The 26,730-nt window shown below is 45.4% G+C and overlaps 1 protein-coding gene and 1 non-coding gene across 2 annotated transcripts; one reads left to right on the top strand and one right to left on the bottom strand.

The window, feature by feature from the left end:
- The first annotated feature begins 22,107 nt into the window (after positions 1-22,107).
- Positions 22,108-26,513, top strand: LOC115464334 (zinc-alpha-2-glycoprotein-like). Its single transcript, XM_030194723.1, has 3 exons — positions 22,108-22,264; positions 23,581-23,856; positions 26,410-26,513. The coding sequence occupies exons 1-3, from the start codon at positions 22,108-22,110 to the stop codon at positions 26,511-26,513; spliced, it is 537 nt and encodes a 178-aa protein (XP_030050583.1).
- TRNAV-AAC lies at positions 24,181-24,253 on the bottom strand. Its single transcript has one exon. It is a non-coding gene; the product is annotated as a tRNA-Val (tRNA).
- Positions 26,514-26,730: the final 217 nt, after the last annotated feature.

The following is a 26,730-nucleotide window of genomic DNA, read 5'->3' as shown; positions in this document are numbered from 1 at the left end:
GATCTCTCTCTGTGACACACAACACACACTGTTCACCCCCACACACACACACACACGTCGCCCCCATCGTCTCAGTTCCCACCCACTATATCACTTTCACAGACACACAAGATCTCTGTGACACTCACAGTCTGTTACTCGCAGCCACACACACAGATTCAAACACACTCTCTCTCATACACAGACTGTATCACACTCAGTCACTCTCTCTTTCACATATACACTATCCCTCACAAAAAAAGACAAAAAAAAAAAAAACAACTAAACAATTTCACAATTTGAACAAACTTTCTATGAAAATCTGTCTCTTTCTGTTTCAAACTCTGTCACACACAATGGCAGAAAGAACAAAAAACAACTATTCAAAATGAAGAGCAACACAGAGACAAGGAAAAAAAAAAAAGAGCAGAAGCTCAAAGAAAAAGGTGTTTAGTGCAAAGAGAACACAAAAACATATATTAAAACAGTTCAGGTCAAAACAAATAGATAAAACCTTTGCTAGCACCGGTTTCATTTGATTGAGAAACAGGCCTTTCTTACTAGTATTATATAATCCAATCTCTTGTCCAAGGCACAATACCAAAGGAAAAAATCACATCACTAATGAAAATTAGAAACAAGAAGAGAGTAACTTTGGCTTAAAATTAAGTTAAGTTCATTTTTGGAATCCAAGACTATTGTAGCTCCACTTTCACAGCCAAAAGTAGTCATTTTATCTACTCCCTTAATATTTCTGGAGATAGTAAACAGTCTGGATGTTCAGATTTTGAGCTCACAAGACTATCTCGCAGAGAGTCAGCCTCAGCAACTCATGACGTCTACTGCACCTCTCTCTCACCCACCACCCCAGATCTCACACCCTCAATAACATATGAAGGCCACCCCTTCTCTCTTTCTCTCTCCTATCCATTACCGCAGATCTCTTATCCTCAGTAACGCATGAGATCTACTCCCTTCTCTCTCTCATTGAATTACCCACCCACAGCCATTCATCTCCCATCCTCAGTACCTTCAGCACTACACAGTCTTTCCACTTGCTTGAAGATCCAAGCTATAAGGAAAAGGGGGTGGATGCCCCTAAACCCCACCCAAAGGTTATTAACAGCTTTCCCAGCTAAAGTCTCAGGTATAGAAGGGGAATCATGTGTTGGAGTCCTCAGCTAATGAGCAGTTATGTTGGTTCACAGCACCAGCTGATTGGAGGGGCACAACCTCCTTACCAGGGTTTTAAATCTATTTATTTATTTGTTAACATTTATACCTGCTTAAACCAAACGGTTTGCAATTTAAAAACATACATAATTATTAACCATACTATCACAGAAACACAATCTAAATCTAAAATACCCCCACCCCCTTCCTAATATATACTCCAAACTCTGGAAGAAAAACTCCATGCTGTTACCAAGGAAGTTTGATAACAGGAGGCGGCATGATGTCACAAGGCTCCACCTACTCCACCCAAGGTGGGTTTAATTCTCCCCAATGCAGCCACCACCATCTTGGTACACCCAAAACCATTAAATTGATAGGGTGACAAGCTCTACCTACTGGCTTCAGTCCACATACTGGGCCAGATAGGCTCATGCCGTCTCCTGTTATCAAACCTCCTTGGCTGCTACTGACTTGCCCCTGACCCTGTGTATTTTGGGAACATTAGTATTGATGGAAATGGAACAGCTGGCCTACTACAGATCCCACAATGCACTGGGATGTACATTCATAAACAGGGACTGTCTAGACTGTCCTCTAGGACCCGGCTCGCTGGATGGGTCTGTCATTCTCATCACAACTCTGCTTATTTCACTGGTGTAGGCTTTCTAAACTGGCTATCTTGCTGGTAATCCCACAGCCAATCAGACTTGGGAAACACTGCCTTAGGGACTTCACTGGATCAATCAGAACTATGCAATAGGGCAAAACTAGACTGGACTAACCTGTTCCTTATGACAATGTTTCCCAAGTCCAGTCATGGAGTACCCCCTTGCCAGTCAGATTTTCAGGATATCCACAATGAAAATGCATGAGATCATTTCGCATGTACTATTCCCAGGGTATGTACACCTATCTCTTGTGTATTCATTGTGGATATCCTGAAAATCAGAAAAGCCAAGTTACCCAGTTGCAGGCTGGAGATTTTGGAACAGTCCTGCATTTCTGACCGCCCCATCCTGCTGTATTATGGGACCTGCAGTACTGATTTCAGTGGGCAGGATCAGGCACTAAAAATCCCACAGTGCATTGGGGTGTAAATTCAAATCCAGGACCGGCCAAAATGTTTGCAGCCTGGAACTGTAACTTATAATACAGGGTTAGTGTGCTTTACATTGTCACATATCTATTGGTTAAATACTGTAAGTCCACGAGGTTTAAACGCTGAATTAGAGTGGAGTTCCTTAATTTAAAGGTCTCCGATTATAGTTTTCGATTCTGTCCAATGGGAGCTGGGGTTCCTGGATATGTCATGATGACGATCCTTTAAATAGGTTTAGATAAGACGCCGTGGCCATCTTGACAGGAAGTTTTCCTAAGTAATGTTGTCGAGGTGACGGTTGAACGGCATAAGGGTAATAATGATATGTTTGGGTAGAAAATGCTGTGGGGAGGGGAGGTAGAATTGTTATCTTTCCCACTATATGGCTGAGACGTTAATTGCTTATTGTTTTATAGGGGAAGCCCTTGATATAGCCAGGTGGCGAAACATGCATGTCGGGCAGTGTTTGAGTCCCCATGTTTGAAAAGGCCGAAAAGGTAAGTACATTAAACATATTTAAATATAAAGATTAAGCCTATGAAGATTTGAGTGCTAATATGATTGCCAAAAGTCATTGTTGGACAATTAAGCACCACTGAGGCAAGGGTGGAAAAAGCTTTCTAAGAATATGATTTAAGAACTGTTTTGGTGAAGAAATTAGGGTGAGACAAGAGAAAAATGAATATCTGGGACTGTAGAAATTTGATTTAGCTGATATATGGTCCTTAGAAAACTGATTGTGATCTGCCTTCATAGTTGTCACATGGCATAATTACAATGATATATTACAATGTGACCCTCCCTGGGGCATAACTCATTTGTACATTTGAAAGATATAGGATGGGGTTGTTGTAGTCACATGAAGGAATCAAAGGGTCAGAGCTAATTGCTTGAACTTTACACAGTATCCGAGTGGCAATCAGTCAAGTTCTTCACTAGGAGAATTACAAGTCGGGCAGCCGTGTTATGTAATAACTGTCTGTACCCTCATCAGACTCCGGTTGGGAAGACTCTGGTACAGTGAATGACAGAAATCCAACAGCTGACAGAGAACCGGCAAATCATTATAACCAAGTCTTTCCTACCAATCGATGCAGGGCCAGTGATCAGAGAGAGGATGTACCCACTGCTGCTTCTGGGCAGCCTCTGGGCTCAAGGAGTTTAAACGTAACTTGTGCTGACCCAATGCCAATACTGAAAAATACATGAGCTAAATCCCAAATTTTTCTGCCAACTGCTGAGAGGCAGAGAGATGATGCTCTCCCTGCCCACTGAACCACATACTGGCATAAGCCATTCCACTACACCTGAAATCATACACGGGACTGTCCTACCTGCTCAATGATCAAAGTACCTACATTTCCCCACTTGTGGATAAGCAGAAAGAATGATGGAATGCAGAAATTCATTTGTTTATCTCTTGACTATTATATGAAGACATGAGACATATCATATGAGAAATTCCCTTCCCAGTTGGAGTTTTGTTGTTCTGAAGAGCAGGGCCAGTGCTTCCTCGGTGAATTTTTAGGCCCTGAGATTTTGATAATTAAACTTAACAATTACAATCTCCTCAACACCAGCCCTCCTAAAACGATCCTGTAAAAGTACATGTCGATGGGTCTTTAATCGTGTGACCGCATATGTATGTAAATAGCATGTAATAAAAGTCTGATCAGCGTAAAAGGATACGTGTTGTCATAATGGTTCCAGCTCTGCCAGTAGCAGGTGCTGAACGTTAGACGTGGAAAAGCATTCTAATGGATGGAAGGCACCGAAATGGGGAAGAAACCAGCAGATATAGTAACATAGTAAGTGACGGCAGATAAAGACCTGTACAGTCCATCCAGTCTGCCCAACAAGATAAACTCATTTTACATGGTATGTGATACTTTATACCCGAGTTTGATTTGTCCTTGCCATTCTCAGGGCACAGACCGTAGAAGTCTGCCCAGCACTGTTCCTGTACTAAAAGTTCTGAAGATTCTGGAATCCTCAAGAGTTACAAGATTCCGGAATCCCAATTACCAGCAACATTCCATGTAGAACCCCAAAGAGTAACATAGTAAATGACAACAGATAAAAACCTGTACGGTCCATCCAGTCTGCCCAACAAGATAAACTCATTTTACATTTTTTTTGTAGGTGCGCTGAAAAATAATTTGTGCGTGCCCAACACACGCGTCTACACTACCGCAGGCCATTTTTCAGTGCACCTTAGTAAAATGACCCCTTAGGAGTCTAACTCTTCAGCTGAAAATTCATCTTAATTTGGGAGCTTAAAAGTTGTGCTTTTAAGTTTAGACCTGACACTTGTTTGCCAAGATTAATGAGCCTAGAGCTGAAAATCAGAGTTAAGCTCCTAAATTTTCCATGCAACTTGTCTTCTTAGAAGATGTGCTGGTAGCAGGAAAGTATAGGATCCCTCATGCAAATTTTGCTAGTTGTGGCCAGAATGTTTGCTTATTTTTCAAAAAAAATCAAAATATCGTCATTAACAGGCTTCAAAGTAGAAAATGACACAGGGACAAAGTTTTTCCCCATTCCCACAGGTTCCGTCCCCATCCCCGTGGTTACTGCGGGTCCTCGTCCCCGTGTCATTCTCTACCACACACGAAGAACACTGGCTGAAAAGGTGACAGGAAAAAGGCTGTGTGCTAAGTCTGGAGAGCTGAGTGGAAAAAGGTCTTTTTTGTGACTGCAGAAAAGTGGCCTAAGCACAGGGGAAAGAACCAGATAAGGGCGAGTTGAGGCCATTTCGTACCACAGCTTAGTAAAAGATCCCCTTTGAGAATCTGGCTCATAAGCTGGACCAGGGGCGTAGCCAGACTTCGGCGGGAGGGGGGGCCAGAGCCCGAGGTGAGGGGGCACATTTTAGTCCCCCCAGCACCGCAGACCTCCCCACCACCTTTGACCCCCCTGTGCTGCCACCCCCCCCCCCCCGTCTCCCTCGACCCCCCCCTCCGGCTGCTGCCAGCCCTCCTCTGCCACCGCCAGGTACCTTTGCTAGTGGGGGTCCCCAACCCCTGCCAGCCAAATCTCCTTCAGTGCCGGTCAACGAGTCTGGCACGTTCGCTGATCTGAATTCTGTTTCTGTGAGTCCTGACGTCCTGCACGTTCCTACATGTAGGACGTCAGGACTCACAGAAACAGAATCCAGATCAGCAACATGCCGTAGACTGGCGCTGAAGAGGACTTCGGCTGGCGGAGGTTGGGGACCTGACGGCAATGGCGGAGGAGGGGGGGTCGAATGTGGTGGGGGAGGGTCAACGGCAGGGGGGTGAAATCAGGGGGCCAGGGCTAAATCTGTGGGGGCCCATGCCCCCTTGGCCCCACCTAGCTACAGGGCCGCCGAGAGACTGGGCCGGGCCCGGGCCAAGGCCGCCCCTGGGGCCCCGCCCCCACCACCACCCCCCGAGGTCGTCACCCCCGGGGCCCTGCCCCCACCCCCCCCCCCCCTCTGTCTGCCACCGGGCCGGGCCCCCTGCATTGAAATCACAGCGCCTCTCACCTCCGTGTGAAAGCGCTGCAGGCAGTAGGGCAGCAGATCGCTTCCCTTCGGGCCTCCTTCCCTCCCTGCGTCCCGCCCTTGCGGAAGTTATGTCAGACGAGGGCGGGACACAGGGAGGGAAGGAAGCCTGCCCTACTGCCTGCAGCACTTTCACATGGAGGTGAGAGGCACTGTGATTTCAATGCAGGGGGCCCAGCCTGGTGGCAGATGGTCGACGATGGAGGGCGGGTGGGACTGCGGTGCCTGGCCCCTCTTGGAGGCCCGGAGAATTTCGTCCCCCCTGCCCCCCCCCCTCGGCAGCTATGCCTAGCTACGCCCCTGAGCTGGACTCCTTGAAAATTTATGAGGTCTCAGTACCTAAATGTTTACTCAAAATTTCACTAAAAAATGTCAGAGCGTGAAAGTGGGTGGTAACGGGGCAGATTTAGGGAAAGGAAAAGTTAGGAGCTTAGCTCTGATTTTCAGCCCTAGGCTCATAAGTCTGGGCAAACGAGTGTCAGGTCTAAACTTATAAGCACAACTTTTATGCTCCCAAATTAAGATGAATTTTCAGCTGCAGAATTAGACTCCTAAGGGGTCGTTTTACTAAGGTGCACTGAAAAATGGCCTGCGGTAGTGTAGACGCATGTTTTGGGCACGTGCAGAATTATTTTTCACTGCACCTACAAAAAAATGCCTTTTTTTGCTGAAAATGGATGTGTGGCAAAAATCTACATTGCCACGCGTCCATTTTGGGTCTGAGACCTTACCGCCAGCCATTGACCTAGCGGTAAAGAATGCGGGCGGTAATGACCTACGCATGCCAAATGCCACGTGGCATGCGTCTGTTACACACACCCGAAAATAAAAAAATATTTTTCAGAGGCGCGTATTGGACGCGCGCCAAAAATGAAATGACCGCGAGAGCTACGTGGTAACTCCATTTTGGTGCAGGTTGGGCACACGTAGACACTTACGTGGCTTAGTAAAAAGGCCCCTAAGTTCGGCTGAAAATAGAGCACAAATTTAAGAGGCTAACTTAGGAGATCAGTACTTTCTGAATATCAGACCCTATATATGCAACACTACTCTTGAAAATGTAGTTGATAATCATGATCTCCTGCTAAAATATTAGATGGCACAAAATCAATGGCTCTCCATCAGAGATCTTCAAGAGGATGAGATTTATAGTAACTGTCCAATGCACACCCAAAGAGGGGCATTTTCGAAAGAGAAGGGCGCCCATCTTCCGACACAAATTGGGAGATGGGCGTCCTTCTCTCAGGGTCGCCCAAATCGGCATAATCGAAAGCCGATTTTGGGCGCCCTCAACTGCAGTCCGTCGCAGGCACGACCAAAGTTCATGGGGGCGTGTCGGAGGCGTAGTGAAGGCGGGACTGGGGCGTGCTTAAGAGATGGGCGTCCTTGGCCGATAATGGAAATAAGAAGGGCGTCCCTCACAAGCATTTGGTTGACTTTACTTGGTCCATTTTTTTTCACGACCAAGCATCAAAAAGGTGCCCGAACTGACCAGATGACCACCGGAGGGAATTGGGGATGACCTCCCCTTACTCCCCCAGTGGTCACTAACCCCCTCCCACCGTAAAAGAAACTTTAAAAATATTTTTTCCAGCCTCTATGCCAGCCTCAAATGTCATACCCAGCCCCATGACAGCAGTCTGCAGGTCCCTGGAGCAGTTTTAGTTGCTGCAGTGCACTTGAGGCAGGCAGACCCAGGCCCATCCCGCTCCACCTGTTACACTTGTGGTGGTAAATGTGAGCCCTTTAAAACCCACCCAAAACCCACTGTACCCACATCTAGGTGCCCCCCTTCATCCCTTAGGGCTATGGTAGTGGTGTACAATTGTGGGGAGTGGGTTTGGGGGGGGGGTTGGGGGGCTCAGCACCGAAAGTAAGGGAGCGATGCACCTGGGAGCAATTTGTGAAGTCCACTGCAGTTCCCCCTAGGGTGCCCGGTTGGTGTCCTGGCATGTCAGGGGGACCAGTGCACTACAAATGCTGGCTCCTCCCACGATCAAATGGCTTGGATTTGGTCGTTTTTGAGATGGATGTCCTCATATTATCGAAACGAAAGATGGACGCCCATCTTGTTTCGATAATAGTGGTTTCCCCGACCCTTTACGGGGCCATCCTGCGGGGACGCCCTTAGGAAAACTTGGGCACCCCGTTCAATTATGCCTTTCAAAGGTGCTGATTATAATCCTGTTCCTAAACAGCTCCTACCCTTATTTTGAATATACACCAGATGGCAGGGATATAGAATCACATTGCATACATTGATCCACAATCTGTGCCATATTTGGCAAAGATTCTAAAGTTATTAGAGGGTGATATCTATGAAATACTTTCATAACTGAAGCGTGGCCATCTTCAGTTGCCTTCACATCCTCTATGGCTAATTTAAGGGCACTTTTACAAAGGCGCGTAGGAACTTACGTGTGTCCAACGTGCATCAAATTAGAATTACCACCGGGCTACCATGTGCCCTGGGCAGTAATTGCATTTTTGACGCACGTCCAAAACGCCCGGTAGAAAATATTTTCTAATTTCTACTGTGTGGCGCTTACCTGGCGGTAATCGGCAGTTTATGCACGCTGAACGCTTACCATCCAGTTAGCGCCTGAGACCTTTCCGCTAAGTCAATGGCTGGCGGTAAGGTCTCAGGCCGAAAATGGATGCGCACTCGTTTTATTTTCTGAGTCTGACTGCAGCAGAACGGTCGGAGAGGACGTCAGCTGGCGGGGATTGGGGTCCCCCGCCAGCAAAACCAAAGGTAGGCGGCGGCGGGGGAGAGTTCAAGGCGGGAGGGGGTCGGCAGAGACGGGGGGCAGCAATGGCGGCGGGGGGGGGGGGCGGTGCTAAAATGTGCCCCCTCCCCTCGAGCTCTGGACCCCCCTCCCACGGACGTCTGGCTACACCCCTGACAGACATAATGACATAAAAAAACAATTGAGCCCATGTGGTTTACCCAGTTATTCTTGGTAAACCACTGTGGCCCATTTTACCACTTGTATTTTCAGTTATTGCAAATTCTCCCCCCCTCCCCCCCATGCAGGGGAGAGCGGTGACAGTAAGGGTTCCTCAATACTCTGGCAGTAACCAGGCAGTGCGCAGTGATGCCTGATTACCCCCTGTTTCCGCAGAGGCGGGAATATGTCAGAGGGAAGGCTGGGGGGCCAGTGCGAGCAGTATGCATCAGTTGCTGCTCACTGCAGGCGCAAATTTGCTATTTACAAGGTATGCAGGAGGGACAGTTGTTGGGAGTTTTCAGATGGTGGGGCTTGGGGATCCCTGCCAGCTGCATCATAGGTATGTTACTACTGGGTAGGCCTGAGCTCACCCTTGGCTACACCACTGCTTGATACTGAGGCTTCTTGAGCTACGGCTGTATCTACAGCCGACATCTATGGACACAGTTGCATTGTTTACAGGGCATGTTAAATTATTATACAGGATGGTTATCATATGATATGATATTTATATTCTGCCAGCTCCCAAAAAAGCTTCAAAGCAGATGACAAAACACTGCATTACAGTACAGAAATGTATACTAATAGATATTTCCTAATTAAATATGTTTTCGACGCCTTTCAAAAGTTAAAATAAGAAGATTACATTTTCAATGCAGGTGGAAGAGCACTCCAAATCTGAGATTTTTACAAACATTTCTTGAATTCCAGAGAAGGATGGAAAAACAAAAGTTCCCTGGAAGACCCTGCTCGCGGAATATTAAGGTGAAGAGGAAATGAAAACAGACACATTAAATATTCTGGACAAGTACCGTCAAATAATTTAAATATCAAACAAGCTAATTCAAATGAATATGCGCCTGAAAAGGTTGCCAATGCTATTAAAATATAAGAACATAAGAATAGCCATACTGGGTCAGACAAATGGTCCATCTAGCTCAATATACTGTTTCCAACAGTAGCCAATCTAGGTCATAAGTACCTGGCAGAAACCCAATTAGTAGCAACATTCCATGTAGAACTCCAAAGAATAGCAACATTCCATGTAAAACTCCAAGGAATAACAAGATTCTGGAATCCTAAAAAGTAACAAGATTCCAGAATCCCAAAGAATAGCAACATTCCATGTAGAACTCCAAAAATAACAAGATTCTGGAATCCTAAAAAATAGCAAGATTCCAGAATCCCAAAGAGTAGCAAGATTCCATGCTACCAATCCCATGGCAAGCAGTGGCTTCCCCATGTCTGTCTCCAGTCTATGGATCGATCTGCAGTCAACCCCAAGGCCCACAAGGCCATGCTACACCCTCAATCCATCCCACATCTTGGCTGTTGCCCAGGGCAGCCCCTCCTTGCACTCCCTCAGTTTCAGGCCTGTCAATCACACCAACTCCAGCTCCTGCGGTAACTGCAACAGCAACCGCAGGAATTACTGCTAGCCCCACCCTCTCTCTTTGCATTGCCCCGCTGGAGGAAAAGCTCTGACCCGACTCCATTGGAGGCTCCCCTGAGAGGGCCTGCCTGCTTCCCACCATCCCAGAAGCAAGCCCCCTAGCCTGCTTCCCTTTCCCTCTGTGTGAAGGACCTGTTTTGAAAATATTTTTTCAACTCAGGCGTGTCTATGGCCAAAGCCATATCAAGATTTTTAAGGTGAAAAATAATTTTAGCAGCAACGTTTTGCAGCATTTGATGTTTCAACGTCAACTGGACAGAAATAGAAAAATGCTTCTCCGCAAAAAAAAATGGCATATTATGGAACTGCTGAAGCTTGACTTTCCAAATTCGCTCTACTTTCAAAGAGACCTTATTTTGAAAATCAAAAGTAAGATGTTATAGGGGAGTGGGAGCCAGTGGGAAGACTGTAATAAGAATGTAACATGATCATATTTCCGAGCACCATGAATGAGTTTAATTGCCATATGCTGAACAAGTTGCAGTCAGTGGAGGTCTTTCAATGTAAGCATTTATAGAGTGAGTTACAATAATCAAATTCCTGGGGGGGTGGGGGGGTGGAGGCCTGCAAGTGGTGGAGGTCTTTCAACGTAAACGATTTATAGAGTGAGTTACAATAATCAAAATCCCTCTGTGGGGGAGGGGGGAGGTCCGCAGGTTGGGAGCCTGAAAGTTAACTGAGGGGGAAGGGTGTAAGGCTGACAGTTCGCCTAGGGTACCCTATCACACTCGCATCGGCTCTGATAGGTGTTCATCGTTTAGGTGTGAATGTTGGGACAGTTAATGGATCCTGTTGGAAGGAGCTTGTGATCCTCATAAATGTGTTAGGTATAGGATGGCATAGTTACACAATATACCGCTGACAACCAGCCGAGTTCATTCAATAGGGGAACAATGTGATCCTTTATCCCCATCAGAAGTCTGGCAGTTGTGCTCTGTAATAACAGCAGCCCGTGACAGTCTGGGAAGACCCTGCTACAGCGAATGACAGAAATCCAACCGGCTGACAAGCAGCTGGTCAATCATCCTAAGCAAGGGGTCCTTTTACTAAGGTGCACTGAAAAATGGCCTGCGGTAGTGTAGGCGCGGGTTTTGGGCGCCCGCAGAATCATTTTTCATCACACCTGTAAAAAAAGGTCTTTTTTAAAATTTTTGCCGAAAATGGACATGTGTCAAAATCAAAATTGCCACACGCCCATTTTGGGTCTGAGACCTTACCATCAGCCATTTTTTAAAATTTATTTGTTACATTTGCATCCCACATTTTCCACCTATTTGCAGGCTCAATGTGGCTAACATAGTACCATAAAGGCGTTCGCCAATTCCGGTATGAACAAATACAGAGTGATGTTATGGAAGATTAAAGTCCATGTGTGACAGACACATTGGGGAATCGTAAGGAGGAAGAGTTAAGTTATGTCCAGTACGAGCTTTGGTTTCGTTGTGTTGCAGGGTTAAGGCATTTAAGTTGGATCATTAGGGTATGCCTTTTTGAACAGGTTAGTTTTTAGTAATTTCTGGAAGTTTAGGTGGTCGTATGTTGTTTTCACGGCGCTTGGTAATGCGTTCCATAGTTGTGTGCTTATATAGGAGAAGCTGGATGCATAGGTTGATTTGTATTTGAGTCCTTTGCAACTTGGGTGGTGAAGATTTAAGTATGTTCGTGTTGATGTTGATGTGTTTCTGGTTGGTAGGTCTATGAGGTCTGTCAAGTATCCTGGGGCTTCGCTGTAGATGATTTTATGAACCAGGGTACAGATTTTGAACGCAATACGTTCTTTGATTGGGAGCCAGTGCAGTTTTTCTCATAGGGGTTTGGCGCTTTCAAATCGCGTTTTTCCAAATATAAGCCTGGCTGCTGTGTTTTGAACAGTAAAATCTCACATGGTAACCGGGCGGTAATGACCAACAGGCGCCAAATGCCACTTGGCGCACATCTGATATGCACTGCAGAAAATAAAAATTTGGGGCCGAGCAGCAAAAATGAAATTACTGCAAAGCCACGCGGGAGCCGTGCAGTAACTCCATTTTGATGCACCCAACCGGTAATGGATGTGACTGACTGATCTGATGTAGTGGCAGAACACTCCAAAATCGGATTTTGCTTTGATCAAATACCCCCCCCCCCCCGCCCCAGATTTCTGACCATCTCCTTTGAAGCTGGTACTATGTCAACCTTTGAGAGTGGACAGACACTGCTCTCCCTGCCCTACTGGACCAGAAACTTTCCGATTTGGTCGGATTTTACCTGTTTAAGCCACTTCAGTACTACTTGTAAACAAATAACACTTTTCCCCTCGGGACTTCCCTACCCGCACAAGTATCAAAGCACTTGCTGGACCCTGCCTGTGAGTGAGGAGGAAAGTATTAGGAAATGTGGAAATTAATTGGTTTAACTTTTGGCTATGATAACACAAGCTATATTGTTAGGACTTAACTGCTGGAAGAGCTGGCACAACCAGACCTGGGCACAATAATGCCCGTCTGATAGTGAATTCATAAACTGTGTGCTTGCACTGACTGTTCTTACTGCTCCACCAGTTCCAACAGTGGAACTGCCAGTGGAACTGTCACACCAGCCTGTTGATTTGGGATAAAGCTGCAGCCTTTTGCCCACTGCTGGCATAGGGGATCCCGGGGTGCCAGTTGTAGCAGTGATTGGAGAGGGGATCTCTGCGCCAAGATGCAGCTGCCACTGTTGCTGCTTCTGGGCAGCCTCTGCGCTCAGGGAGTTTTATCTGGTGAGTACTACTACTATTACTACTACTTAACACTTATATAGCGCTACCAGGTATACGCAGTGCTGTACCAGTGAGAAGACAGTCTCACGTAAAGGTCGGATGCTTCTGTCAGCTCTTGTATTGTTTTTGAGGGGAGAAGAACAGGAGTGGAGAGGGTTAAAAAAAAAAGGCATTTGAAATGTGTCAGTGTGTGACTTCACCAGGCAGGGCTTACATTTTTATTTGTTACATTTGCAGGGCTTTTTTTGAGGGGGTACTTTGGGGGGTACTGAGTACCGACACCTTTTCTACTGTCTGCTAAATTTGACCCATGGTCCCCAAGTTTTACTGAAAGAGCTCAGGCTGCACACACCAATTCTGCCTTTGTCATAGATTCTGTGACTGGTTGCAGGGGGCCTGGCTATTGTGGGGTGGGTCCCTCAGTGATCACCCCACCGCTAAAGGGTGGATTGGCATTTAAGTATCGGCACCTTTTTCTCTAGAAAAAAATATACTGTACATTTGTATCCCGCATTTTCCCATCTATTTGCAGGCTCAATGTGGCTTACGTGGTGAATGTGAACTAAAGGGAGACTGGGGTGGCATCAGGGTGCCCACTCATACTGGCAGTGAGAGGGGGTGGGCTACAGAAGGAAGCGCCCTGTTAATTGAGGATTTCAGTGTTTGCAGAGTTAGTCTGGGTTCGGCAGTCCCAAACTCCCAGACTCCTAGACTTTTTAGTCCTTTGTGAGAGTCAATGTGTACAGGAAGGGTAGAATTTATTTTATTCCCCACCCCCCTCCAGGAAAAGTTCTAGCAGGAGATATTTTTAATTTATTTGGATTTGGGATGTTTTGTTCACACTTTTTCAGTACTAACTCAAGGTGAGTTACATTCAGGTACACGTATTAGTTTATGGATTTGATGTGAAGCTGCTGACACCTCTCTGTCTCTCTGTCCCTCTTTCTCTCTCTCATGCCAGGGAATCACTCTCTGAGATACTTCACTACAACCATCCTTGGTGCAGAGCCCAACATCCCATATTTTATCGCTGTTGTGTATTTGGACGACATCCTTGTGGAATGGTTTGACAGCCATACTGAGAGACTGGAGCCCCGAACTGAGTGGGTGAAGAAAGCAGTGGGTCCTGATTACTGGTGGGACAGAAACCATTACCTGTTTTTCCTCCAGTATAACTCATTGTCTGTCCTGTCCACAATAATGTTTCAGACCAATCAGACTGAAGGTGAGTTGCACCAGTGCATTGTCACAGATAAAATAACTCAAGGCTGTAAACAATAGTCATTAACAGCATAGCAGAGAGTCTGGGAGAGGGAAAGTTAATCAAACCATTCCCTGCATCAGTTGACAAGTTTTGTGTGCAGGGTGGGGTAGTAAAAGGGACGGTACAAGGGTATGTGATGCCCTAGGAGAACCTTCAACCCTGTGCCCCCCGCCCCTCAATTAACTTCCAGGCACCTAGGCGTTCCCCTGAGTTTTTGATAAACTCAACAATCCAAGAACTAAGCAGTGGATTTCCCCCAAGTCATTTTAATAATGGTCTATGGACTTTTCCTTTAGGAAGCTGGCTAAACCTTTTTTAAACCCCGCTAAGCTAACTGCCTTTACCACATTCTCTGGCAATGAATTCCAGAGTTTAATTACAAGTTGAGTGAAGAAAACTTTTCTCTGATTCATTTTAAATTTACTACTTTGTAGCTTCATTGCAAGCCTCCTAGTCCTAGTATTTTTGGAAAGAGTAAACAAGCGATTCACGTATACCCATTCCACTCCACTCATTATTTTATAGACCTCTATCATATCTCCCCTCAGCTGTCTTTTCTCCAAACTGAAGAGCCCTAGCTGCTTCAGCCTTTCCTCATAGGGAAGTCATCCCATTCCCTTTATCATTTTCGTTACCCCTTTCTGTACCTTTTCTAATTCCCCTATATCTTTTTTGACATGCAGTGACCAGAATTGAACACAATATTCAAGGTGCAGTCACACCATGGACTGATACTAAGGCATTATAATGTCCTCATTTTTGTTTTTTATTCCTTTCCTAGTAATACCTAACATTCTATTTGCTTTCTTAGCCGCCGTACACTGAGCAGAGGGTTTCAACGTATCATCAACGACGACGCCTAGATCCCTTTCTTGGTTGGCGACTCCTTATGTGGAACCCTGCATTACTTAGCTATAATTCAGGTTCCTCTTTCCCACATGCATCACTTTGCACTTGCTCACATTGTAATAGATTGGTGAGGCAAGATTTCCCTTCACTAAATCCAAGTTGGTTTTGTCTCATTAATCCACGCTTTGAATATGCTCTGTAATTTTGTTCTTTATAATAATTTCTACCATTTTGCCGGGCACCGACGTCAGGCTCACTGGATATGATGGCGCGTTAGGGGTAGGAAGTATGGTGGTGCTTCCTGTTTAGCGAGCAGTAAGCCCGCATTGGGCTTACCACCGCTTAGTAAAAGGGGTCCTTAACGCACTCTTTAGTTAACAGCAGAGGCCCCTGCAAATTATGTCCGGGCCCCTGGTTTGGCTGGTGGGGGTCCCCCACCTCCGCCAGCTGAAGCCTTCTTCAGCGCCGTCTCTGGCGCAGCCGTGCTCCTGCCCTGCTCTTCTTGCTCCTCCTGTCCTGTGCACGCTGAGGCTTCTTTACGTGAAACTGAGAAGGAGCGTCAGCGTGCACAGGATAGGAGGAGCAAGAAGAGCAGGGCAGGAGTGCGGCTGCGCCGGAGATGGTGCTGAAGAAAGGCTTCGGCTGACGGGGGTTGGGGACCTTTGCCAGCAAAGGTATTTGTGAGGCGAGGGTGGGTGCGACGAGGCAAGGGGGTGCAAGAAGGCACGAGGCGGTGGCGGGGGGGGGGGGAGGTGAGGCAAAGCGAAGCGGTGGAGGAGGTGGCGGTGGGGCGGCACTCAAAATGTGCCCCCAACCTCGGGCTCTGGCCCCCTCCCACTGCTAGGTCTGGCTACGCCCCTGGTTAACGGACCCTGTAAAGTCAAGAAGATGCTAATCGCTTTAATTGTATGCAATGAGAAGTGGTGTGGTAGCCGTGTTAGTCCACTTTTAAAGGTAATAAATAGAAATAAAATAAAACATACAAAAAGAAAATAAAGAGAAAATAAGATGAAATAAAAAGAAATAAAATTTTAAAAAGTATCATATTATTTTCATTTCCATGCAAAGAAACATGACGGCAGAAAAAGGCCATATGACCCATCCAGTCTGCGCATCCTCTGTAACCCCTAATTCTTCCTGTTCCTAAGCGATCCCACATGCTTATCCCACGCCTTTTTAAATTCTGGAACAGTCCTCGACTCCACCACCTCCACCACCCTTTCTGTGAAATAATACTTCCTTAGGTTACTCCTAAGCCTATTCCCTCTTAACTTTGTCATATGCCCCCTCATTCCAGAGCTCTCCTTCATTTGAAAAAGGCTCTCCTCCTGTACATAAATGCCCTTGAGATATTTAAACGTTTCTATCATGTCTCCTCTCTCCCAGCATATACATGTTGAGGATCATAAGCCTGTCCCTATAATTTTTACATTCAAGACCTCTTACTAATTTCGTAGCCGCTCTCTGGACCGACTCCATCCTGTTTATATCTTTCCGTAGGTGCAGTCTCCAGAACTGCACGCAGTACTCCAAATGAGGCCTCACCAGAGACTTATACAACAGCACTATCACCTCCTTTTTCCTGCTGGTCATGCCTCTCTTTTTGCACCTAAGCATCCTTCTGGCTTTGGCCGTCGCTTTTTCTACCTGTTTGAAAGCTTTAAGGTCATCCGACACAATCACCCCGATGTCCCGCTCTTCCTTCGCACACTGAAGCACTACACCCCCTATACTGTACCGTTCCCTCGGAATTTTGCGACCGAAGTGCATGACCCTGCATTTTTGGGGATTAAACCTTAGTTGCCAAATATCGGTCCATTCCTGTAGCTTCGCTAGGTCCATCCTCATGTCATTCACACCCTCCAGGGTGTCCACCCTGTTGCAGAGTTTAGTATCATGCAAAGAGAAAAAACTATGACCTTCTCACTGCAGCGACCTGGACATCAAGGGATAGATTCTGTATATGTCGCCTGAAAATTCTGTGCGGAAAAAAAATACGTCTAAACGTATTCTCTGTGTTGTTTTACAAATTTACTTGGCGTAAATCCCGGATGCCTAAATTAGGCGCAGACGTGGGGATTCTATATTGCATGCCTTGATTTCTGCATGGAAATCCAGGAGCATTGTATAACTTAATTGGCTTAACAAGCCAATCAGCATTTTTTACAGCAATAATGAGCATAATTGGCAATAATTAGAATACACAACTCGCTAAGCGCATTCTGCAATGCAGTACACCTAACTTCTAATGCATGCAGGCAAAAAGGGGGCGTGGTTATAGGCAGGGAAATGGGCGTTTCATGAACATTCCGGATTTTATGCTCGTTATAGAATACTAGTAAAAAAGCCCCGTTTCTGATGCAAATGAAACGGGGGCTAGCAAGGTTTTCTTCTGTGTGCATGTGGGAGTGTGTGTGTCCCTGCCCTCTGGCCTCTCTCCCCTCCCCCCTCTGAGTCCTTCACTGTTACAGAGTGAGCGATTTGATTTCGTGCTTTGCTGTTTTCCTTCACTGACTGTTTGTGTTACAGAGAGGGCGGGGCAGACACTCATGGGGAAATCGGATATCTCTCCCCCTTCACACTTCCGGCTGGAGGCTTCATAGAACGTTGGTGTTGCCTTTTATATAGAGAGATGGTGCACTGCGCCTAAATCTATGTGCAGGGATTTATGCCACATTTTCATATCAACTGAGCATATTCTATACCACGTCTAAATTTAGGCACAGCTTATAGAATATGCTTAGGCGGAAATGTTTTCCACATGGATTTTTTAGGCTCTGTATACAGAATCTGTCCCAGAGAGGGTGTATTCTATAACAACATGCATTGATTTTAGAAACACCCACGCCCTGCCCATGGCCACATCAGGGGTGTAGCTAGGTGGGGCCACGGGGACATGGGCCCCCACAGATTAAGCCCTGGCCCCCTCTACTTTTGACCCCCCCAATGCCGCCGAACCTCCCCTGCCACTGGACCCCACCGCCGCTGCCGACCCTCCCCCGTTGCCGCCGCCGCCAGGTACCTTTGCTGGCGGGGGTTCCCAACCCCCGCCAGCTGAAGAGTCTTCTTCAGTACCGGTCGACTCTGGCGCCTTCACTGATGATCTCTTTCTGACTCCTTACGTCCTGCATGGGGCTATGTATAGGACGTGCACGCAGGACATCAGGAGTAAGAAACAGATCATCAGCGAAGGCGCTGGAGTCGACCAGTGCTGAAGAAGACTTCAGCTGGCAGGGGTTTGGGACGATGGGGGAGGGGCAGTGGCGGGGGGGGGGGGTCGGTGGCTGGGGGAGGCGGGCTAAACTGTGCCCCCCACCTCGAGCTCTGGACCCCCCTCCCACCGAGGTCTGGCTACGCCCCTGGGCAACACCCCCTTTTCAGCTATGCAACTTAGAATTTAAGTGCACCACATTACAGAATACGCACAGCGAGTTGTGCACGTCAACCTTAATATCAGTTAGTGCTGATGATTGCTTGTTAACATCCATTTAACAGCACTGATTTGCTAATTTACCAATTAAGTTAAATGCTTTGTTACAGAAAATGCTTCGATTTCCACGCAGAAATTAAGGCGCGATATATAGAATCTCGGGGCAAAGGTCTGAAAAGAATCCAGCCATGCTTCTGTAATGGAACTAGACGATCCGCAAAGAGTAGGTCCACAAGTCGGCGTGAGCTGTTTTCTTCAAAGCCATAGACTCTGGCTTTGTAGGAGTCAATATAAACTTGCATTTGGCAAGCCAAGTTGCTGCAGAGGACAGGCAATAATTTAGGGAAGTGAGATTTATTTATTTAAGAACCTGATAGACCACATATGCAGAAACTAGTCTGTTCGATGCAGTTTCCAACATCACATTCACAATATAGAAAACCAAATGAAAAACAGTATAAAAGAGCACAAAACCAACACATAAAAATCTTAGACATATAAAAATGGTCCATCGATGAGGCAAGATGGCGGCCGAATGAGATGTGCGGGAAGTTGCTCCACACCTACCTCTAAAACATTTCTCTAGTCTTGTGTCCTGATGCCAAAGAGACAAGGCAGGCAACGCCCTAGCCCTGCGGCGCAGCTTGTGCCTTCAGTGGGAACGTTGGACCGCTTTCTGCAGTCGAGTGCTGTGTCGGGAGCTTCTTCACAGCCGGTGAGCCTTGGGAGAGGATTGCCATTCTCCCAGTTTGAAGCCGAAACAACTTTAAGCCCCGAGACGCGCAAACCCCCACCGATGCCGGCGGAAACTCCGAGAGCGGCTCTGGAGACACTCGATGCCAAAGAGCCGACAGGGTCTCCGGTCACAGGCACCGCCTCGGGCGTAAGAACACCGACTTTCTCCACGTCTGGAATAGTGGGAGATGGAGGGGAGAATACCCTTGGGGAAAATCAACTTGCAACTGAAAGTCAGCCATCGATGGAATCAGTATTTGAAACTGGACTATCAAGTAAGTCTTTTTTGCCACTGAAACCGAAGATTATAACTTTTTTACACAATTTGGCAAGCATTAGTGGGTTTAGAAGCTTCCTTTTCACAGAAATTTACCTCAATGATTCAACATTCTAACCCCAAACTTGAAAAAATACCAATATTGGGAAAAAATTATAGCCGTGGGTAATGATATGGAAAAAAAACTCTAAGACTTTACAAGATTGCCAACGGATTCAATTCAACATGATTAAAGAAAATCTTGTTCTCCAAAACAAGAGTGAAATTCTGGAAAATTATCAAAGGTCTAATACCCTTAGGCTCATAAACTTTCCTAGGCAATTGTCAATTTCACCTTTTATAACTTTTAAAAAATATCTAACAGAGGTTTTGAAGATTCCTGAACAGTCACATCCTCCTATATCTAAAATACATTACATCTCGCCTTTTCAGAAGAGAGAACTAGATCGAGGAAATAGACTTGATGAACCTGTGGAAATTTTAGACCTGAATTTAACACAAGTTCTTGAGGACGATAAAGTGAGACTGACAACTGCCACACTTAAAGTAACTTTTATTTTGCAACCCGATAGAGACTGGATACTTAAGCAGTATTTTCTAAATAGAGATCAAAATTTCCTTGAATGCAAAATAAGAATGTATCCAGATGTATCTAAAACTACACAAAGAAAAGGCAAGAGTTTCTTAAATTGCGTCCAAAAGCTTTGCAGCTGGGTGCTTTATTTTGGTTAAATTTTCCTTGCAAATGTGTTCTAAAGTTAAACTCTGTTAAATATATATTTTTTTATTCTAAACAACTGAACTCTTTTCTGGAATCCAAGATTGCTGACTTATCTATGCCACAGCCAAGGGATATAAGAACTTCAACGCCGTGATAGTTTAAAGGTCACTCGAACTTCTATTCTGCCGCCTTTTTCTTTAATTCATTTAATAATTACAATTTTCCTTATGTATTGAGGAATTGCCTCCATATAGTGGACTAAAGATGACCAAAGTTAATGATTTAGTAAGATGTAATAATTAGTTTCCTTAGTTTTGTAAGGACTTATTATAGTCATCTATTCTGTATCAAGGTTTATACTTGAAAAAAATTGTAAATGTAATAAAGAAATTAAAAATAAAATAAAAACGGTCCCTCATCCTTCTCTTCCCACCCCCACTTTTTTCTCCCTCCTTCTAACTTACCTGACAACTGCACTCTCTTCCTTCTCCACCCTTTACCACTTCTAACAATAGGTAAAAACCAAGCTGTAATTATTTATCCAAAAGAAATCGTGATTATCTGGATCAACTGACGTCTGAACTTGAATATTGTTAGCATAAATGACAGACTGTTGAATATTCCAGGGTTGGGAGTAGCACATTTTGGGGTCCTTTTACCAAAGCATTGGTAAGCCCAATGTGGGGTTACCGCACGCTAACTTGGATCTACCACTGGTCCAGCGAGGCCAGCTGGCGGTAGTTCTGCCTTGAGTGTGCACCATTTCCAGCGTGCCGGGAAATTTTTTTATAGTGCGGCGCTAACCTGGGGGTAATCGGGCATCATTGCGCACTGCCTGGTTACTGCCAGGGTACTACAGGAACCCTTATCGTCACCGCTCTCCCCTGTATGGGGGGGGGGGGGGGGAGAATTTGCAATAACTGAAAATATAAGTGGTAAAATGGGCCAAAGTGGTTTACCAAGAATAACTGGGTAAACCACATGGGCTCGATTGTTTTTTTTATGTCATTATTATCCGTGTTTTATATGCTGGGCACATCTGGCTATAGATATGTAACTCTTAAGGGATAGATGAAGAGTTTTTTTTTTTTTTTTTTTTTGAAACATTCCTTAAATATTTAGTCCTGAAGAAATGGTCTAATTAAAACAGTTGATGCATGATGATTTTTGCTGCTTTATTGTATTTCTTATGTTATTATTATGTGTTATTTTATGTATGTTTTTTTTAATCATACCCTGCTTAGAACCATGGACAGTTGAAAATAAGCCATGCTTAATTCAATGTGGTAATGAATCTACATGGGCATCTTTGTTATATGCCCCAAAATGTCCAGTTAATTTATTAGGACGAGATCTTCTGACCCAGTTTAGTATTAACATTGATTTTACACCTTCTTCAGTGCCCTCCTCACTTGTATTGCCAATGAGACATTTTTTTCTCTAAGTCACAAGACATTTTAAATGCATTCCCATTAGAAGGGCATGATGAAGTATGGGCTAGAGAAAACAACCCATATGGAAATGCTACCTCTGTAAAAGATCCAGGACAAGGTCCTAAAAGATCACAATACCCTCTTAGCCAAGATGATATTAAAGGCATAGCTCCTGAGATTCAGCGATTACTAGCCCATTCACCCTATAATACGCCCTTATTCCCTGTGGCAAAAGGGGAAACTAAGTGGAGGATTGTACATGATTTGAGAGATTTGAATGAATTGGTTGAGTCAGAATACAAGGTGCTTGTGATTGTAAGAAATATTCATCTGGCTGTGTATTGCTCCTTGTTTTCAGGTGTCCACACTTACCAGACTATGGAAGGCTGTGAGATCACAGACCAAAACACCACGTTCGTTCTTTTCAAGACAGCGTTTGACAGGGCGGATTTTGTGTACATCAACACAGAGACCATGAAATGGGTGGCTGAAATGCCAGAGGCTGAGCAAATAGCACAGACCCGAAATGCTAACAAGTCCATAACTGATCAGTTCCTGAGGGGCCTGCATACCCTGTGTGACGACCTGCGATTCTTGCTTCCTTTTGCAAATCAGACTGTCCAACGCAAAGGTAAAGGCAGAGGGAGGGGGCGTGTGATTACTGTGGGGCCGCTGTTCAGCGGGAATTATTCAGGAAGGGTACGTGGATAAGTCCCACTCACCAGGCCCATCACCACATTATCAGCAGTATTATGGGGTGAATTCAAAAAAGCTCGCCTACAGGTAGGCGCTGGGATATATCAGTAATTGCATACCCAATCATCGTTATAGAATACTAGGGTGTGTCACGGTTATGCACCCAACTTAAGACACGAGCAGTTACATCAGCCCAATGGGTGACGCCTATCTACTACTGTAAGGTGTGAACAAAATCTAAGTATTTAGGCGTGAAACTGCGACCGCACCTCAAATATTGTGTGCCGTTCTGGTCACCGCATCTCCAAAAAGATATAGCAGAATTAGATAGGGTACAGAGAAGGGCGACGAAAATGATAAGAAATTCTATGGTTAACTAGGCACAATACTGATGTTCTACACCACTTTGTAATTATTCCGCACCAATGTAACAGCGGCTATTTGCAAATTGTAAACCACATCCATCACTGTGATTTCAATCAATTGCAAATTGTAAATCACTTTGAACCGAAACTTGATTTTTGGGTAACGGTGGGATACAAGAATGAATAAATAAAATGAATAAAGAAATAAGTAAAGGGGATGGGACGACTTCTCTGTGAGGAAAGGCTAAAGCCGATAGGGCTCTTCAGCTTGGAGAAAATACGGCTGAGGGGAGATATGATAGAGGTCTATAAAATAATGAGTGGAGTGGAACAGGTAGACGTGAATCACTTGTATACTCTTTCCAAAAATACTAGGACTAGGGGGCACTCAATGAAGCTAGAAAGTTGTAAATTTAAAATGAAACGAAGAAAGTATTTCTTCATGCAACGTGTAATTAAACTCTGGAATTCGTTGCCAGAGAATGTGGTAAAAGCAGTTAGCTTAGCGGGGTTTAAAAAAGGTTTGGCTAATTTCCTAAAAGTCCATAAGCCTTTATTAAGATGGACTTAGGAAAATTCAGTTATTTTCAGTTAAGCAGCATAAAATACCTGGATTGGCCATGTTGGAAGCAGGATACTGGGCTTGATGGACCTTCAATCTGTCCCAGTATGGTAACGCTTAGGGCAGACCTGTGAGTAAATACTACTTAGTGCCAATTAATATCAACAATTGATTTTTGACACCTAATCAATCAATCAATGTGTTTGCCCTTGGTGCCCTGTACAGAATCCGGGATATAGTCCAAACCGCCAAAGCAGTATTACCGCTCTGAAGATGATTGATTCAAATTTGTCTTTAATCAGTATCTTAAAATCTTATCTACAGACAAACCCAGTGTGAGGGTCACGGAAAGGAAGCTCCCGAATGACTCCATGACCCTGTATTGCCATGCCTACGGGTTCCACCCCCGTCGCATCCAGATGAAGTGGCTGAAGAACGGAACAGAGACACAGGCCAAGCTGGAGCCAGAGGAGATTCTGTTCAATCCAGACGGGACCTACCAGGCCATTGTGTCCTTAAATGTCACATCTAAAACCCAAGATGATTACTCCTGCCTGGTGCAGCACCGCAGCCTGGAGGAGGATAAGACGGTGCACTGGGGTAAGGGGCTGGAAACTGGGGCAAAATGTGTTAAAAAATGTCATACCAAAAAGCATCCTGGGGAATGGTTGGCACTGGTCTATGTAACAAGATGAGAGAATTGAAGGGATTCAGAGAAAGGTCCCAGAGATTTTATTTTTTTGTTACATTTATACCCCACGCTTTCCCACTCATGGCAGGCTCAATACAGTGGGCAATGGAGGGTTAAGTGATTTGCCCAGAGTCACCAGGAGCTGCCTGTGCCGGGAATTGAACTCAGTTTCTCAGGACCAAAGTCCACCACCCTAACCACTAGGCCACTCCTCCACTCCAAACATTATCAATTGTTTCTGCTTGGTTTCGAACCGAGGACCTTTCGCGTGTTAGGCGAACATGATAACCACTACACTACAGAAACCCAGATAATACAGGACCTGACACTCAAATCTGAGATAGAGAATGAGACACTCAGATTATACTCACTGGAGGAGGTGGGGATAGGATAAAAACATTCACATATTTAACAAGCTTCCCAAGGAGTACAAGGAGACATTTCCCACAGAAAAAGAAATTCAAAGACAAGAGAGGGAAATCTGAGAGGAATCATGAGGAGATGCCCCTTTCCCCGAGAGAGTGGTCGATGGCCAGAAGAGGCACCACTGGGGTCAGGATTTAAGTATGTTTGGGAGATATTCAGTCCCTCCTCAGAATAATATGTGGAGAGACAGTATCTGTTGTGCCAAAAATCCATTGTTCCCGGTGTTGTTTTTAATGTTTTCTTTTTATGTGTTTTATTGTTCTTTTTAAAAATGTTAGTACTTTAAACTTTTTAATTTTTTTTCATTAATTATTTTTTTTCCAAAAATGAAAAACTGTTCCCGATATCCATTGCTCCACAGATGGACTGTACATAGTAAAATTAGGTGGGGAAGAGGTAGGCAATAGAAATGGGGCAGTGGAAGCTCCCTCTGACTGTTTACTTTAGGCATGGAAAATCAATACATGATTGCATCAGCAGAGATCTAGATTGGGGAGACAAGCAAAATGTGAGGCTACTCTCAGCACCAGGGAAAGGTAGCAGGGGCGATAAGGGGTGGTGGCAAGAAACTTGAGACAGGCTTAGATATAATGGAGGGGGGGGGGGGGGGGTTGGTGGTTCAGGGGTGGAAGAGTTGCTGCTCCTTTAGTATGGGCATCAAGCAAAGATGGCTACTCTCCTCTCTCAAGGACAAATCTCTTGCAGTTGGGCCCACTGGTGTGGTAGATAGAGAATGACACGGGGACGGGGAACTGCAGTAACCGCAGAGATGGGGATGGGGACAGAGCTCGCGGGGATGGGGACAGGGGACAAACTTTGTCCCTGTGTCATTTTCTACTTTGAAGCCTGTTAATGAACTGGACTGTTATTTATGTTTAAGTGATGCCTACAAAGATATTTTGATGTTTTGGAAAAACAAGCAAACATACTGGCCACAACTAGCAAACTTTGCATGGGGGATCCTGTACATCCTGCTACCAGCACATCTTCTAAGAAGACAACTTCTATTCCAGGAAGGACTGTGAAAGACAGGAGAGCTAGATTGAATCCTGAGATTGTTGATGATTTCTTATTTATCCACAGATTAAAAAACCACTGCTTCATAGGGCATATTTTTCCCCTCTAGGGCATATAGAACGGTTGCATTTTATACCCCTGGACATTTTAACAGGGTGGATTAGGATTCCTTGGGGTAGTAGAAATCAGCTATTGTTGGGGTTGGAAGGGTAGAGGGTGGTGGTGAGGAGGGTTATGATAGCTGCTCGCTGTTATTATTGTTTTCTACTTGTAATTTATACACAACAGTTGCACAGCATATTGTTCCTTTTTATAGTTTAATAAAAAGATTTAAATATAAAATCATAAGTGTTCGAGGCTTCTGTAGATGAGGACAGAGCCCACAGGGACGGGACGGGGACAGAACCTGTGGGAACGGGGATGGAGACAGGGCCTGCGGGGACAAGGTGGGGATGGACATAGAACCTGCGGGGATAGGGTGGGGGTGGAAACAGAGCCGGCGGGGACGGGGCGGGGACGGAGACAAACTTTGTCCCCGTGTCATTCTCTAGTGGTAGACAGCTGAGAGATATCTGTAGCCAGAACTGGGTAGGCTGGGGAGGGCTTTGAATATAAAGAGCTTTTCAACCGTTTCTATCAATTAGCGGGTCCTTAATGGATCCCTCTTATCAGTGACGGCTGTCCTTCAACATACACAGCTATAGAGATCAGCATAAAACAAGGCTCAGTTGCTAATTCTCAGTCAATCATGGGATCCCCATTCCAAGTCACAGCACTGGGTCCCTGTGCTATATACCCCCACTCCCTGTCACCCCAAGAGCCCCTCTGCTTTACACTCCCTCTCCCACTCCCTCCCTTAGTCATGCTGTGAGTTTCCTGTCAGGGCTTTTGCTTCCAGATTTCTTCCTTCTCATCCCTCTCCCCTACAGGCCTGTGACAGTCAGTGACAAGACAGGATGAAGGCCTACAATGACCATCCCAGGCTGCAGTTCTGTTGTGGCTCTGGGCCATATCTTTAGGATCTTCCCAGGACTTTGCTTTTCTTAAGAAAATTAAGAAAACACCAGAACTACAAGTTCATATGGGCCAAGTGGCCAACCAGGACTGGCCTGAAGCCATCTGACAACCTCAGGGAAAAATATCTCCAATTTCAGACAGTATTCTGATCTGCATCACTTTTTCTGTCTCCCCTCTCTTCTCTGTTGCTATGGGTGCGGGTATGTGATGTGGGGGCAGATCTGATGTTAAGGGGGCTGCCTCAGTGATCCCCATGATTATAGTGTTAATGTCCAGCCCTAAAGTCTCATTACTGATCCCCACCATCTGTCTCCTATTACAGA

Source organism: Microcaecilia unicolor, chromosome 3 (assembly GCF_901765095.1).
Source record: "Microcaecilia unicolor chromosome 3, aMicUni1.1, whole genome shotgun sequence".
Taxonomy (NCBI): Eukaryota; Metazoa; Chordata; class Amphibia; order Gymnophiona; family Siphonopidae; genus Microcaecilia; species Microcaecilia unicolor.
The sequence above is the reverse complement of the archived record's forward strand: the minus strand, read 5'-3'. Positions and strand labels throughout refer to the sequence as shown.

Coding starts and splice junctions, on each gene's coding strand:
- LOC115464334 (XM_030194723.1), top strand. CDS start 22,108: ATGAAATGGGTGGCTGAAATGCCAGAGGCTGAGCAAATAGCACAGACC. Junction 22,265..23,580: donor TCAGACTGTCCAACGCAAAG/GTAAAGGCAGAG, acceptor TCTTATCTACAG/ACAAACCCAGTGTGAGGGTC. Junction 23,857..26,409: donor GGATAAGACGGTGCACTGGG/GTAAGGGGCTGG, acceptor CCATATCTTTAG/GATCTTCCCAGGACTTTGCT.